General features: G+C 42.3%; 1 protein-coding gene across 1 annotated transcript in view; it reads right to left on the bottom strand.

Annotated features, from left to right (window-relative positions):
- Positions 1 to 660: 660 nt before the first annotated feature.
- Positions 661 to 17,996, bottom strand: part of SALL3 (spalt like transcription factor 3) — a 59,113-nt gene continuing 41,777 nt past the window's right edge. Inside the window, exon 4 of the mRNA XM_086965514.1 lies at positions 661 to 3,676. Within this exon, the coding sequence (XP_086821640.1) occupies positions 3,251 to 3,676 (426 nt within the window). The 3' untranslated portion in view covers positions 661 to 3,250. The remainder of the gene's footprint in view (positions 3,677 to 17,996) is intronic.

Raw genomic sequence — 17,996 nt, 5'->3', positions numbered from 1 at the left:
TGCAAAGGTGGGCGTTATGGGAAAGGGCGCTAGAGCAAGGATTCACGCAGTAGCGTGACCTTCCTGATATAACGATAAAATTATCACTGCTTTTCGGACGAAAACGGCTGCAAAGGTGGCGATAATTTATTATCGCCGCCTTATTGATATGCTCCATAGTTCTTGCTCTGCATTTTGCTCTGACTACAGTACATTTGGGTCACCGGTGAATATACTGATGGCGTATGGATCCCTAACAAGAAAGCAGGGATCTATAACCATGATAAGTGGTCCTATACCATGAAGCAGAGGCTAGACCTTCTGCTGGCCCCCTGCCAAAGCTAAAATGTGGACTTCAGTGTCCAGATTGTCACAGGCGAAGAACGTTCTCCTTTACTTTTATTAACACACAATAATGGAGAATGACTTTCTTCTGTCACCGCTATCCAATCGGTGACATTATCAACCTATCTATAAATATTTATGAACAGACCCATGTACATACAACGTTCCCTATACTTGCTTATCCATTAAACGCTACATGAGTAGAGAATACAAATGGGCTGGTAAGAATACCTTTGGAATACTTTCCGCTTTGAGCACATGTACACAGTTGTTACTTCTTTGGATTTCAAGCAAGTTAAAAATGTAGATCAAATGCCACTTCACTGCATTCACATGTTCCACATTCTTTATTTTTAGAATAACCAAGGAACACAAATTAGATATAATATTACATCCTGCATTTATTTCAACTTCATATGACAAAAATAGTAACCTAGACTAAGACATCCATTTCAATCAGTAGATGTGTCAAGCCAACAAGATTTAATTGTAAAAAATATTGGATCTAGGTAACAATTCCCACCAGGTTCAGGGAAGCTCCTAGCCCTGCATGGTATTGTAGTATAAAAATAGGGTTTCTCTTCACCATGCAGAGGATGGACACAACCCTGAACACATAATGGGGCCAGTCTTACAGTTCCTTCATCAGCCATCTTATTTACAACACTTTGCATGTCTCCTTTTTTAAAGTATACACATCCTTCTGGGATAGGCGATAACACTAAACGGTACCCAATACTAACAAAATAAACCCACCAAAATTGACACATAAATAAAAACATTTAAATGCTGGGATACAGCAACAATGAGCCACCTCCGTTTTCTTTTGTCAATGCTTGATTAAAAACCAGGCCACCCAAAAAGCAGATACCCGTGAGTCTCCTATCAAAAGTTTACAAACAAAGCATTTGGGTGGTGCTGAAACAACCATGAAGAAAAGGAACTCTTATGAAACAGTGTGAACACTGCGATTTCAAAAGTGTTAAATATACTTCATGTTGCTGCAATTAATCATTCAGTAATGCTTTGCAAACCTTTATTAATCCCTCCCATGTGCCTTCGATGTCTTCTTTGTTGGATTATTTGTCAAGAGTTGTCAATTATGTAACTCTGGGATTTAAAAAAAAAACATATCATCTCAGAAGATTGTCTGATTCGTCATTTTCAAGATGGAATACAAAGCACTAGTCACACAAGGGGAACAAATGTTTTCATAAAGTTACCCAGAATGACCCTAAAAAATGGTCAGATGGAGATTATTAAGTGTCAAATTCCATCATGCTTTCGATGCCCATAGTTGAGGTAGTACGCAAAACACTTACTGTTCAAGTTTAGATTAAGCCTGTGACTCCCCCAGTATGCAGGCTCCGAGTGAAACAGTCGCATTTTGCTGTATGCGTAAGATAACTTATTAATAGCATCAAAACATAACATAAAGGCCATAAATCATTGTGCTTTGCAGTAATCTGATACAATATTCAACAACTTAGAAACAGATTTAAATTATTTTTAAAACGCAACTTGTCCCGGTGTGTCACACAAAAGGTCAATGACAGATTTTTTTCTTTTTATAAAATCAGTTTGTATTATATTAACTTGAATTGCATCAATTTTACAATCCATAATTGGTTCGTCACATTGTGGGTGTTTGGGGGTGAGGGGATTGGAAGTCAGGAAGGTGGGTGGAACTCAGAGAAAGGTATGTCAGAGGTTTCAATAGGCTTTGCAGAAAAAAATAAACAGATTGCTCTAGTATTAGAAATGGCAGACCAGATGACATTTAGAACCTTATAAGTAGTGGTGGCTTTCTCTTTAATTAGCACAGAATTCAAACATGGTTTGACTTTTAAGACAAAACAAGAAACTTTAACAGTTTTTTTCTATTTGCCTTTAAAACAAAATCACTATTTATAAAATAGTTATCTTTGTTCATTTTCAAATTATAGACAAACCTCCCCAATACAAAATACAAAAGTGCAATCGTATAAATTAAAGAGTTTACAACTACATTATGCAAACATTACCCTTTGTGGTACAGCTTCGATAACGTTATTTTAAACTCACAACCATTTATAGTGTTGAGAATATTTTATAGTGATAAGGTTTGCCTGCAATTTGTCTCTCGATCAATGAGTTAGACTCCTCGCTACATCTTTTTTTTAAACTTTTTTTTAGCATTGTCCACATAGCAGCTACAAAGATTTAAATAAAAAGGAGAAAGGTTTGTTACTGACAGGTACTTGCACATGTAAAGCATGCTACCTTTCCCAATAAAACTTCACAGTTTTGCCTGCATTGAAATTAATGTCACTTAATCCTAATAAAACAGAACAAAGAACTTGTGAAGAAAAATATCACATAGCCAGGTGTAATTTTGCAGTACAAAAGCTTCTTTTAGTTTTGGGGCCTAGGATAGTGTCTTTTACCCGCGTAATTTTAACATTATAAATACTACATACAAAGATACTGTAATAATAAACAGCATTTGGGGTGGGGGCACAAATTCACGTTTTTTAGATATCTAAAAAATCCAAGAGTCCAACTATGTGTACAAGGTCAGTGAATGACCTTCACAGACCGTCCCAGGGAAACCACCGTTCATATTTGTTGAAAGTACAATGTAAGAAACACTTGGAGGTCGCCAATCCTCTTCCAGTTGCTCTTATCCAATGAACGTTTTGAAGTGAAATTGCTTTCAAGGCTCTCGGTAACAGTCAGTTGAACTGCTGGAAGGAGTACCATGCATAGTTTGTTTGCAAGACATTTCTGTAGCAGCAGCCCCATGGTTACCGAATTTTTCTCCAGCCAATAGGAACTCACCCAAATTTGACAGGAGGTTGTTGCAAACGTTTTGAAAAAACCTGTACATTACATGGCCGGCTGCTGCATTGAGAAGTGGTTCGGCAGTACTTAGCAACATATGATTTTAGTTTATACCTATCTCTTTGTTCTCTTCCATGAACCTTGCAAATGGTCGACTAGAGGCAGGATCGGAAGTTAGTTTTTCAAATCCCAAAGTGGTGGGGCTGCTGCCTGCTCGGGATCGGTCCACACCCATGGTCCCTAAAGGACCAAGTCCACCTCCACCTAAGCTGATTGGGAGTTGAGGAATGCCTCCGTTCTGTATGACAGAAATCTCATTGTTTTTGATGGCGAGTCCATTTGTGATTGCAGCAGCATACTGGTTCCAAAAACTAGAATCGACATTCATGGCCCGGGCTGCCAAATCCTTCTGGAACATCTCAGAGAACTTTAGGGCGTCCCCTCCCAACAAAGCAATGGGGTTTTCCACAGAGAGTCTGCGGCCACGTCTCGCTGGAGCATTATTCCACATGTGCGTTCCCATGTGAACCTGCACACAAAACATGAGAGACATGGACATATTAGTGCATTCCAAGAAACCCAAGTCGTTCTTTATATTAAACAATATTATAACATTTTTAACCCTTCTCACTGCTATGCCAGTTAAAATAAATGTAGTCCAGTAATGGATTTTATTTGGAACCTGTGTTCTAAAAACGCTAATACTACAGGACAGCCCAGGTAAATGGATAAAACACTGCCTGAACAGACTGCATTTTACAAAAACTCTACATAGAAAAACAACTTCTATGTTACTAACAAGGCCCATTAAACATGATTTTATCTCAGGGCACAGATAAGGCCACCTGTGTTCTGGCTATGGCTAAACACTTTTGGTATAACTAATACACTAGCAAAATCAGCATTACATAAACCACGTGCAAATCCACAGAGTGAGATGCTTTTTATTACCATCATTGAAGGAAGGACAAGGCTTTTGGCGCACTCGAGGCTTTGCCTCTCATGAACCATGGCCACTTTCTAGACTCAACAAATTTAACAAATTTACATTAATTTATTTACATTTACCCTAGAAAGTGAACTTTTTGTAATTGCTATAACTTGTGCGATAAGGCCTCCAAGTTTCAGTAACAACAACGCAAGTGTAACAAAAAAACATATATCCACATCAACCGGGTGTGCAAGAACAGACAGTGAAATGGTTAATATCAGACAGTAGTGTTTAGGAGCACATAGATGTGCTATTTCGTAACAAATCTGGGCACATGTATACCAAGGATCTGTCTATACCAGATTACTAAAAACAATTTGGACGCTGAAATTAAATATTTCCCAGTGCGTTATATTGCCGCTTATCAACCACTTTTTCCCTATCCGGGCACAGTATTTTAAAATTGCCATGGATTGCAGCAAGGTGCTGTGCTTTCTCACAGATCTCCCTTTTATATGTCCTGGCAACAAAGCCAGACAGCCTACGAACCCAGGAGCCACTGTCTGCAAGAACTACAAACCCCTCCATGTGTGTGCTTTGTGAGTGGCACTGAAGAACCAGTACTGAGTGTGAGCAACCATTCGTGGTGTCCTCCCCAACATAAGAAGGCCATTGTTTACAATACTATCCCGAACTGGATAAAAGGGGTGAAGATACTGCATTGGCACAACCAAAATAAACATTAGTAGAGCTGGGCAACAAACATGTAATGTGAAAAAAACACTTAGGAAGCAATTACTGGTAAAGGTAATAGGAATGGTTTTGTCAATGCGGGTTTTGCTGTGTCATTGTTTTTATCAAAGCTTTATTGTTGGGAATCTGCTGGTCCTCATTGATCTAAAAACAAAATATACTAAAAACGAAGCATTTTTTGGACTGGCACTTAATGAAACTAATATGGAGATGTGCTCCTTGTGAAACAGCTGAATGTTATCACTCCTAGTGAGACTAGCCAATAGCTGAAGTGGGATGACCCACTGCCATATGTTGTAAATTATAGTGGGTCGAAGAAAATGTAAATGACACAATAACAGATCAATGGATAAAGTGATCTGTCTGAAAGCCCTTTTAATTAACTATAGTCCACCCAAAATTTAAGTAAAATCAAAATGTGTTGGCTAACGTCACACCTAAAAAAAAAAAAAAAGTAGGAGGCTAAGTGCACCTTCCAGACACACATCCACACCTTACACACACACAATAAAAACACACAGGTACAAAATAGTCAGACATGAACACTGCCCCACAAATCTGCTCATCCACTGTCGTTTTACCTCTCTCTCCCCCCCACTTAAGCACATCTACGTCTTTATCTAACCGCACATATTAATGCAGAAACAAAGCTAATGCTGCCAGGCACAAAGACTACCACAACCCCATAAAACCCTACACTCAAATCTAAATACAAAACTCACCGACAGACATCCTCGTCAAAACTAACCCACATATAAACAGGCACAATAACACAGAAACAGAACAACAAGCGCAAAACAGAATCAGGGATTAAGGCTCTTTCAGACAAGAAGACCAAAAAAGCCCTACAGAACCCAGACAATAATATATGGTTCGTCGTCTCATTCATAAGCAAGATTATATACATATCTAATAGTTCAATATCATAAAACCTTCAGAACATTTCAGACACTTTGCAGCATTTACTTGTGACTGTATTGTGCACGAACACAAGCACTCGTGCTCACACGCTCATACACACACACTAGCTTCGCATGGATGCGTAGAAATACATTTCATGTGTGCAGATTTAGTGTTGGGATGTAATATTTGCTCCATATAGAGGAGCAGCTCTTCACCGAAAGACAGATAACTATTCAGGGTTACCTTAACTGCTATTATGCAAATTGTCTCACATCATTTTGGATCAAAATTATTTGTACAAAATGGGCTAGAACGCACCGTATTCGAGAAAAAAATTGTATTCATGTAAAATACCCATTCAGATATCCAACAATGTAATATTCCATTTGAACTCCATGAAGCAAGCTACCTGATCTTTAGGAGTCAATGTTTTCAGATATATGGACCATTATCCTTGTCATAAAAACATCATAGTATGCTATTTTACATTACAGGATGTTTCGGTTTGCAGTAGCAGACACAATTTACCCTAATCTGCGAATGAAAGTACAATTTGAAGGGTTCAACAGGTCATAATTCAGGTTATTAAACCCTTTTTCATTTTTTGTTTATCACAGCATGAGAAATAGATCAGCGAGAGCAGTTATAGGTCTGCCCGAGCACGGAAACCCAAGAGGAAAACGTCCCTGCATCAACACTCACCTGCAGTGTTTCTCATACCATTTGCAGCAAACAGATGAAAAGGTCTCCTAACCTGAATTATGAATTTTGAAAGCCCCAAATTATACTGTACAAACGTGCATTTTTACAAGGAATGGATCACAGTACACATCATCTAAGGGAGAAAAAAACAAGGAGATGTTTAGATCTCAGAAGCCTTTTGGAGACAAAGTGCTTCCCACATAAAAATATACTTGACAGGGACTCATTTTACAAACATCCGGTTACCAGGCTTGCCTATGGAAAGCTACTGTGCAATTAAGATATTTCTGTTTGGAACAGTACAGAGCATAATATGTAGTCTTTTCTATATCAAAATGTAAATCATCAAGGCCTTAATAGATGGCCTAATACAGGGATCGGGCTCAGTCATTACATTTAACCTAGTATGTTAACAAGTTATAGACAACCCACCGGTTTAAAGCTACTAGAGAAGATTGTTGTAGATTTTGGTGAATAACCTTAGCAATAAAAGCAAAAGAGTATCAACGGTAAGAACATCTTAAATCGTAAACTCATAAATATACTACTTGTCTAATGGATTAGGCCAATATGGGCCTGGAGGGAGGAGTCAGATGTTGTGAGATGAGCAACAGTGGGATGCAAGGTCGATAGACGCACATGGTGGACCAGCTCGAAGCATGGAGGTGTGCTAAGGATACCCATGGAAGTGGCCCTTGTACTCACGTTTTATTCTGTTCATTACGGCAATAATGTTAGGGCTATGTAACTTCTGCCAGATTGATGACATGTTTATTCACCATGTGTGGACCTTAAACGCAGCAAGCAAAGTATACTCTGTTCTCACTCCTGCAAATTCACAGATTTGTCGCCTCTCACAATTTATTCATGCCACTAATGAATGTTGGATGATCCGAGTACCTACAAATAGTCTCCTAACAGTCTAAAGTAAAATCATACACATAATTAAAGGGTTGTTTCTTGACCTTATGAAGAAGATATGATGGTGGTTTCCAGCAGAGATTTTTCAGAACATTTTGCGAAATAATGGGGAAATGTTTATTGAGCAGTATGAAACCTAGTGGAAATAAGCTTGATGGCATTAGCATTTTTCAGAGGGTAAAGAGAATGTTTTAAGTGACCATCTCTCAGATAACCTGGAAACATTGGCAGGCTATGTACATACGCTACCCTATTCTTCCAGTTATGAGCATGTGTTGGCGGTGCTCTGAAAACTGAAAAATAGTAATGCGTGTTTTGCAGACCAAATCCCTTCATTTTTAAGTCTCACCTTTAGCTGTCTAGTTATGAAACGCCTTTTCTAAGCTATCCCCAGAATTCACAGCGAGCTAATAGCTTGTCCACTGCTTCCATTGGTAGGCTTTATTGTCACTCTTATTTGTTTGCTTCTTATTCAATAGCTTTGCTTCCTCTTCTAGAGTTTGTCCCTCCATGGAATATAACCCCTTTACCATCATTTTGATTGGCTTACTTAAATCCTTCCACTGCATACTTTTAAAGAAGTACAATTCTCTTTTTTGTTAGGCACTTGATAAGAGTAGGTGTTTCCTAGCTCTCCCTTGTGTGCATCAACCCCCCCCCCCAACCAAATGCTTTTCTCCCCATGCTCCATGTTTTACTCTCCCTCAGGTGCTGCCTTTCCATTGCTGGTTTTATTATTTTTAGCTCTTCCACTCCGAGTTGCTTATTCCCACCTACTCCTGTTACTCCACCACCCCTTTTGAGCCTTAAAAAAAGCAACATAAAAAATGTAAAGTTGCATTTTTTAGAGTGCCCTGCAGTTGCTAACGAGTACTTATTTTTAATTTAATCATGTAAGTGGCATCCACCACCTTAGATCGGTCAATATAAAACAAGCAGAGGGGAAAGAACGTGTGAAAAATACCCGGCAAGTTGAGGTAGGAGAGAAAGGCACTTCAGGGAGGAGAGGGGGTATGAGATTGGACCAATGCAGCACTGTGCAAGGCGTTGAGAGATGCGCGGGTGGTGCTTGGCCAGCTTAGACTAGAGAGAAGGATACTTCAAAGAAGATAATGAGAGGTTATGGAATCCGACAAAATGCAAGGGGGAAGAGTGAGAAACAGTTAAGGAAGACAGTAGGCTGAGATGGGAGAGAACGTGGGACTGAGAGTTTGCAGAGGAGAAAGGGTGCGAGGCTGTAGACGGCTGGCAGGCTGAGACGGTAAAGAAAGACCTTTAACAAATGGTGGGGTATAGAGATAGTCAGCATGGGGAGAAAGCGAGAGAGTCACAGATAGAGACCTGACAAAGAAGAGAAAGTCACCTCACGGACGAGAGAGAGTGGTACCGAGAGTCTTCAGTGGTGAGAGAGATGGGATAAATGACAAAGAGAAAATACCGTAAGTAGGAGCGGGAGGGATCCAGAGACAATGGGGAGAAGGTAAGAGAGAAATGGGATATCCGGCAGAGTAAGACAGAAGAGATTAACACCTCACAAAAGAGATGGTGAGGTATGGAGACAGCAGTGCAGAGGCAGAGAAAACGAGCAAGAGATCACACGCAGGGTTGGGCAGTATAGCAGGTTGTAATGAAAGAGGTAGCCAGAGAGACATTTTAGGGAAGAGTGGATTCAAGAGTAGAGAAGGGCAAACACTGTGCGGAATACAAAACAGAAAATATATATAACGAGAGCAGAGAGAGCAGAAGAATGGAAACTTCCTGGGTGGGCTTGCACCCGCTGGGGTGGTGTGAGCAGTCTGGGTGACCCTGTATTATCCAGAGTGACGGACTGTCTACAGAGACTTATTTCCACTTACAGCATTGATAAATGTTTGTTATTAGCGAAAAACCTGCTGGCCAGAGACAGAACAATAAAAGTGACTCTTTGCACAACAGAGCAGCATTCGTGCAAGGCCACTTGACATGAGCACAAGAGCAATCTAAACACTGCACATGCCCAACCACAATAAGACTGTCCATGTGCACCGTAACAGTGTGAACAATTTCTGTGCAAATTAATATGCAGCGGAAAAGTTTAGTGACCAGTCCACATACATGGCATTTCAGCAGCATCTCAACAGCCAAGCATGCACCAAGGAAACGTGTGATTTGTAAATTGGACTCTGCGATAGGGATTGAGCAGCAAGGAGTTCTACACAGTTGGGACGTTTGTCCCTGGGTGTGACAGGGGAGAAGCACCACATACAAGGTGGTGGGATGGGAAGAAGAAATAGTACCTCAATAAGGTAAACATCCATTTGTACGCAGTCATTACACCGCGTACCATTACTATGCAAGTGTTACAACGCATGCGCTGTAATAACGCGTAGCCTTTACTACGCATGTTATTACTTCGTATGCGCTGTTACAACGCATATGTGGTAAAGCGTGTATGGATGAGGGGAGTCAGGGTATGGACGAGGAGGCAGCGATGACGGCACACGCACGGAATTGCAGTGAGGAGACCAGAAAGACGGCGTGGTGGAAGGAGAACAGGTGTCAACAGCTTCGAAGGAGGGGTATGAGGGGCTCTGAGCACCCACCGAGGAGAGAGGTAAGAGGGACTGTTTAATTTTGAAGGGTTTGTGTTTGAGGAGTACTGTTTTTAGTTTAAGGGTAGTGTTGTGGGTTGTGTAGGGTAGTGTTTGTGTGTAGGTATAGGATTGGGGGAATAGGGAGGGTTGTGCAGGGGTTAGTGTTTTAGGGATTAGAATAGTGTTGTGGTGTTTGTGGATTAGAATAGTGTTGTGGTGTTTGTGTAGTGGGGATCGTGCAGGTTAGTTTTAAGTGTAGTGAGCGGATTAGGGGTAGGGGCAGGGTCGTGCTTGGGGTATTGTTATACGGTTTAGGGTAGTGTTGTATTGTTTGTGTACTGTAGTGTAGTGTTTTAGGGTTTAGGGTAGTGTCAGGGGGTCGTGTAGGGAAGTGTTTGCGTGTAGGTGCAGGACTGGGAGTAGGGGCAGGGTCGTGCTTAGGGTACGGTTTTAGGGTTTGGAGTATTGTTTGTGTAATGTAGGGTAGTGTTTTAGGGTTTATGGTAGTGTTTCAGTGTAGGGCACGGGTACTCATAGTACGGCCCGTGGGCCGGCAGCGGCCCGGCAAGCCTTCCGTGGCGGCCCGCGGACCATGAGACATCGTACCTGTGTTTTCAAAGAGTGTCTGCAAACACTCTGCTGCTCTGTGGGGGCCAGGCGATTAATTCCAGCAAGGCTAGAGTGGAGCTGCAGGGGCGCTAAGAGGAGGTGAAATACAGCAAAGCCCCATTCACATGCAAATGGTCTTTTTAAAGACCTGTGAAGTGCTCGGATGGGGCTGTGTGTCTGTGTGCGCTGGGGAAGCAGGCTGGGGAAGCTGCCTCAGCCCAGGTGACACACAGGCAGGGTGAGATGACAGAGGGTGACAGAGGGAGGTAGAGGGACAGAGACAGAGGGAGGGAGTGAAGACAGAGACAGAGGGAGAGGGAGGGAAAGGGAGACAGAGAAAGGGAGACAGACAGAGGGAGGAGGGTGACAGAGGGAGGGAGATGGAGTGAGGGAAGGGAGTAAGGGAAGGGGGTAAGGGAGTGAGGGAGGGGGTTAGGGAGGGAGTGAGGGAAGGGGAGTGAGGGAAGGGGAGAGAGGGGAGGGAGTGAGGGAAGGGGAGTGGGGGAAGGGGAGTGAGGGGAGGGAGTGAGAAAAGGGGAGTGAGGGAGTGAGGGAAGGGGAGGGAGGGAAGGGGAGTGAGGGAAGGGAGTGAGGGAAGGGGAGGGAGGGAGGGAGGGAAGGGGAGTGAGGGAGGGAGAGAGGGAATAGGGGGAAGGGAAGGGGAGTGAGGGAGGTTGGGGGTGAGGGAAGGGGAGTGAGGGAGGGAGTGAGGGAGGGAGTGAAGGAGTAAGGGAAGGGGAGTGTGGGAGGGAGAGAGGGAAGGGGAGTGAGGGAGGGAGAGAGGAAATAGGGGGAAGGGGAGTGAGGGTGAGGGAAGGATGGAGAGGAAAGGAGAGGGAAGGGAGAGGGAGGGAGAGGGAGTGAGACAGTCAGAATGAGGGAGGGAGATAGAGGGGGTGAGAGGGAGTGAGATAGTCAGAGTGAGTGAGACAGAGGGAGACCGGGGAGGGAGAGAGGGAGAGAGAGGGATGGAGGGAGGCAGAGAGAGAGAGAGATAGAGGGAGGGAGACAGAGAGAGGGAGAGAGAGAGACAGAGAGAGAGAGAGGTGTGTATGCCGGGTCTGGTATCTCAGTGGACGAAGGCGTCTGCTGCAGGGACCTGTGTTGAACCTCATGGTCACAGTTTTTTTTGTTGCTCTAGCCCTGCCCCCTCTGACCCCGCCCCCACCGGTGCGGCCCTCGGACACAAACCACACTGTAAATTTGGCCCCCGAGAGAAAGTTTGTGAGTACCCATGGTGTAGGGGGTGGACTGGGGGTAGGGGGCATGCTCGTGCTGGGGGTAGTGTTTTAGGGTTAAGGGCAGTGTAGTAGTGTTTTAGGGTGTAGGGTAGTGTTGGGGGTCCTGCAGAGTAGTGTTTGGGAGTAGGGACAGGACTGGGGCACAGGGCAGGGTCGTGCTGGGTTACTGTTTTAGGGTTTAGGGTAGTTTTGTGGTGTTAGTGTAGGTTATTGTTTTGGTGTTTAGTGTAGTGTTGGGGTTGTGATGGGTAGTGAATGAGTGTAGGGACTGGAGTGGAGGATGGCGTATGTTCTTGCAGCGGGTAGTGATTTAGGGTTTAGGGAAGTGTAGTGGTGTTTGGGTAGTGTAGTGTTTGAGTGTTTTGGTGGTAATTTCCATTTTTAGATGTGTAGGGTAGTGTATTTATATTTATTATTTATTGTAGTGTTGTGTTTTAAACATTTTAAAAAGGGGTTAAATAACTTTTTTTATAATGACATGTTATTCGGCATATCATCTTTATTACTAGGCAAGTTTTTACCTCGTATACATTAACACTTTCAATGTAATGGTATGCAAACTAAAAACTTTCGTAGTAACGGTTATTGCTAAATAATAACTGCGTAGTAATGGCATGCAAAGTAATGGCATGCAAAATAACGTGTCATATTCCCTCAATAACAGTGCGAGAAGCGGACAGACTGTAATCTAGATGAAGCAATCAGTGCTTTGTCCGTGCTCGACAGGAAAAAAAAGAAGTGACACCCGACATGTGCTGGCCAGTAAGGAGGCAGCAAAGAAGAGTGGCAATGAAGCCAACAAATGGTAAGCAATTGGTGAGCTCTAAAACCTTTACAGTAATCAATAGCCGTCGCAGTGACATCAAACGTGCTGTGGGCAGATGAGACCTACAACAGATAACAGCGCACCCGTCATTCTTTAGGTGCATTCTATAACGCAGGTGAGCACTTACAGAATGATGCAACATTCAACAGCGTCTTGATCAACAAACTTTTCTAACCTTTTTTTGTCAAAGTTGCACAGCATTAGCAAAATTAATTTAGCTTTTTACCAATGCTGTACAGCAATAAGCACTTCCACATCCAATAGGCCCCAAATGTGAGACCGACTGGCTATGCGGATACTCTTTTACAAAACATTTTCATGATTTTTGTATGAGACTGACTGAGATGCACACATTAACCCCGGGCGGAGACCTCCGCTCCGCCCCCAGAGTGTGCGGAGATTTGCCTTCTAGATTTTCCGTGGAGAAGGCAAATCTCAACACATTCCGCAACGGAGCGGAGTTGGCCAGCCCCCGCCTCCACCCTCCCCTTATAAAAAGTAATTAAACATTATTAAAAAATAAATGTAAAACCAATTACCTGGCATGTGGCATCCCTGGGCTGCCCTCCTCCTCTTCTTCGCCCTATTGGTAATCTTTGTAAAAACTGTGCATGCATGCACGCCTGCTCATGCGCATTTCTCGCAAAAAATGTGCATGCGGAGGCACGCACGCACGCAGGACTCACAAGGATTAGCGAGACAGCAAAGAAGAGGAGGAGGGCAGCCCGGGGACACCGCATGCCAAGTAAGTGGTTTTACATTTATTTTTTAATAATGTTTAATTACTTTTTATCATGGGGTGGAGGCGGGTGGCGTAGCGGAGTTTGTTTTCAACTTTGTGGCCCTTCGCGTAGCCCCGCTACGCACACTACGCCGGGGTTAGTCATGATTACAATTTTCTCTTCCTAAAATACTAGTCCTGCTATCAAATCAGTTATGCCGAAATGCGGAATCACATCACAAAATGTGTGCCAACATGCAGTTCGGATCTTAACTTAATTTTCTTCACTAACACTGTGACACATCCCCATTCCCCGACCCCATCTTTTCTGGGATAATAAATCTTGCTTTGGGTACTTTTTTCACAAGCCCCAAGAGAGACTGGTTGGTAAAAACTTCTCCGGTACACCACTTATTATGTAGTTTTACAGAAAGGACATCCACATTTTCACCTAGAAAAGGGTTAATGTATCTATCCTTTGCCTTCATTGTTCTCTTGGAAATACTGTTTTGCCTGTATTTTCTGGGAAAGCAAGCATTAGTATGTAGGTCTAATCCATAATGTCTTCTTGGTTAAAGTTCAAGTTTGCTGATTTTAGCTGCAGAACATATATTTAAGACTTAAAGAATGGACAATTAAAACTACAAGAAAAAAATCTCCCTTTGGAGAATACAGTACTTGCAATTTTTTATTATTTTTGACATTCTTGCTTAGGAGTGTCTATGAAATATAGTCCGTGTTATTGGTACCAGACTACTCCATCTGTTGCAAATTTTCTTTACCAGCGTTATTCTACTTTTCTGTATATTATTTCCTGTTACCAGAAACAACGTTATTATGGCATATGTGGGTTCACTGGTTTGTATTTTAAAAGATATTATTTTGATTTAATAAATGTACATTGTGATCAGGACGGCAAGCATACCAACACGTTAATACTATGAGTTTACAACTTTAAGGCATCAAAAAGGCGATCAATATTTGAGTGAGTGTCTCTTCGAGCATCTTGGATGTGGCTTAAAAAATCCGTGTTATGGATACATCCCGCTCTCCCGTTTGAGAACGGACGGTTCTTTTATTTTTCGACAACCACACGGGCCATGAGTTCATTAGAAAATGCCTCTAACTCTTGTGGTGGAATGTAAATATCTATTTTCTCACTTTTTATATGAGAACAGCGAGCATACCTGTGTCTGTAAAAAGCGCTCGGCCTGCGAATGTCATGGGTGATTGCAGCAGAATCGTGTGCAATGAATGAACTGTACACGTGTGCACGGCAGTGCTACATACCGGTGTCATCTTCATATCCAGAGCTGAAGTGTTTCAAACGTAGAGTAAAACTATGATCAGCGCGCGTTAGGCTGGAGCAGGGACAGATTAAAGGTCTGGGCTTGTGAATGGACTGCGGGTGGTTCAAAAATGTAGATGCCTCCCAGCTAAGCAGAGAGCATGCGAAAGTATTCGCTTGAAATAGAAGTACAATTTTAAGATTAAATTAAAACCGGGTGTTTTAGCAGCGAAAGAAACGTGATGGAAACGTGAAATTGACTGTAAAAGTCAGGAGTTACATAATAGTGAAAATAAAATTAGCGGGGCTCAGTTGCTATTAGTTTTCTTTCATGTGGACATCTGCAAATATTACATAGAAGCAAACATTCTATAGGTTTCTTGGCTCAATGGAAAACGTGCTGCGATGTTTTTGATACGCAGTGAAATCGTTTTATTTTTTTCCCCATGCCGCCCTCACAATGTGATATTTCTGAACTGCCACTTTCTGTTTACTCGTGTCTGCTGTTCAAGTAGGGAACAGTGCAATACACAGAAAATAAATCTGATAAAAACATGAATGTCTGCACTCCGATACATGGCCATATGTCACTCTCCATGTACAGGGGATGCCGCACAAATCACGTATAACCGCTGCGCTGCAGAACTTAAGTGATAAATCGACGTGTATTGTGCCACATACAATCAAGTGTTGGCTTTATCCACGAGGAGGAAAAATCCGCTGGAGAATACATGGCGGAAATGCATGTTCGCAGCTTTTCACTGTACCTTTTTCACCATAAGGAAATAGTTTGCCCTGTGGATTAATCCATTCAGCTTAAGATGGGGGGGGGGCAGAGGGGGGTTACACCCCCCCTAATATATGTATCTCCTAATAGAATGGTAGGGGTGCTTTCAGTCGGGTAGGTTGAGAATGAGATGCCAGTTGGATTTCATCAGGAATTTCTACATACCGACAGACAAAAACGAACAGGCACTCAGGTTTGAAAGTCTTCAAAAATGTTTTTTTTCTTCAAAATATTGTGTTCTCTTTCCTAGTACTCCTACCAAATCGCATTCTTCTCCCTTACCCCTTGGACGCCTCTCACTTTTTGTCATATAATTTATTTAAAAGTTTTATAATGGCAATATTGTCAGAAAATTTGAATCCCCCACTCAATGTTACAGACCAAGCTAGGCACCTGGGTGGAGTACCCTTCCCTTCCCCACCATGGATAGGCACTTACTGGTGGTCGTTTTGGAGTTATTTCATGGTGGTAAAAGACCAGCAAAGTTTGGGGGTATTCATAAAGATTGTGTTGGGCAATCGCCATTGATCCTGATTCTGCAAACCAGGACTGAGGATTTTCTCTGTGACTTGAGCCTTTCGTGCATGTGACTATGTTTATATATTTACATACATTTTTAGATACCTAAACAAATTCTAGGAATTTATCGTTACAGACTTGCAGCAAATAATGCTGGAGCCTCTGCCTTTCATCCATCACTGCTGAGCACTACATCATACATAATACTGTGAAACTCGGAAAGAAGTCTCCAAACAGATTTTGCTGGCTTAGATTTTATGCACAATCTTGATTATCATGCTGTAATTATGGCTCTAGAGTCAGAACCTATGTTCTTTATACACTTTGGTGGGAACTACGCCACTGAAGCCTATTCAATGGGGCTCAGGCCATTCATAAGACACGAGGGTCGTAGTCTATGGCAGACCAGCAGCAAAAACGATGAGCGGTTTTGAGTAAAAAGAGGAAAAACAAAGAATGTGATCTGCTTTGTACACCTTGAACTTGTGATAGTCAATTGTATTTTTTCAGTCCTAAAACAAGAGGGGAAACTGAAAGTTCTGCGACTGTATGCTTAAGCCCTTTTGGTATAGCATCTTCACATATTAGAAAGGTGGGATGTTCGGAGCGGCCCTGAAGGTAATACACGGGCACTGGGTTTACAAAGGCGGCATAAGTTGAGTGTTCCAATATTCAAATGTTTGTATTTCTGTTTCTCCCTGTTTTACGTAACATATTCTAACTTCTGTGAGTGAAATGTTCTAACAGCATTATAACCTTCTGATTTGGGCGATGCTGACTGTTAAACTCTTCTCCTATGTTACAGGCCCTCATCTGTCCCTCTGACCTATAACAAGGCCTTCCTGTTTGATGGTATTTTTTTTTATTTCCATCTGCATTTATCCGTATTTAATTTCTGTTCAGTTCTTCTGTAGTTATCGAATTTTATTTTGTGTTTAGTATATAGATGAAGCGGCAATGGGTATATTTCTACATTCATTTAACCCCTTCGATGCGGCCGCGATTCCCCTGGTGTGCTGTAAACAGCACGAACAGGGGCGGGCCGTGACGAACCCCAGCCGTCATCAGCACACGAGCACCGTAGTGCATGACGGCTGGGGTTTGTCATGAGCATGGAAGGGGTTAATTGATAAATGTATACTCACATTTGAATGCCAAACAGGTTTTAGCAACATACAGTGTAATATAGTAATCTGAAACAAGGTTGTAGACTAGCAAAACCAGTTGTATATCTGGATTTATTTAACCTTCATTGGGAAATCTTTTTTCCTTTTTTTAACTCCTACCAGTCAATATGTACACCAACTGACTTGGTGCTCATGATTGATGTTAGTGAGAATCATCCAAAGGAGATCTATTTTCTGCATTTTTCTGAAATGATAAATTAATAAAGACAGAAAATAGGTCGTTTTCTGTATGTATTTACCTGCACAAATACGTAAACTGGAATTCTGGAAGCTCTACCTATAACTTAGGAGAAGGCTTTAACTAGCAATATAGCCCTCAGCAGTGGCCTATATGCCTCCGCAAATAATGTCAATTGTTACAACTACTGACATATAATATTTAATGATGTATGGGTCTTACTCCACTGTAATCAGTCTGCACCACACTGAAGAGCCCCAAACTAGGGCAAAAGTACTCTTGGGTTGCTTGTGTTCTAGTTCATGGGAGACTTGGCGTGGCATTTTCGGTTGGACTGTTCCTGTTGGAGCATGATCAAGGCTGGGTCTAATCAAAGGTAGCATGGAAGGCAAAAGAATGATGGCTTGGAATGCTAACCTGAGCGAATGCCAGAGGTTAGATTTATTGCAAGTATTCCTCCCACCATCCTTTGTATGTCTGATGTAACGCCCTTAGTGGCAAGAGCATGCACAAATGTGGGCCCCATTCTCCCTGTGCCACAGAAACAAGCTGCACCGGACTGAAGGGCCATAACTAGAGTGAAACCGGGCCTGGGTTGCTTGTGTTTTGGCTTATAGAGAGAACCTGGCTTTGCAGTTCGGGCTGGAGTGATGTTGGCTGAGCAGGATAAAGGCTGATTTGCATAGAGCTATCTATGTCTAAGGTGGAAT

Source organism: Lissotriton vulgaris, chromosome 4_1, assembly GCF_964263255.1.
Source record: "Lissotriton vulgaris chromosome 4_1, aLisVul1.2, whole genome shotgun sequence".
Classification (NCBI taxonomy): Eukaryota; Metazoa; Chordata; class Amphibia; order Caudata; family Salamandridae; genus Lissotriton; species Lissotriton vulgaris.
The sequence above is the reverse complement of the archived record's forward strand: the minus strand, read 5'-3'. Positions and strand labels throughout refer to the sequence as shown.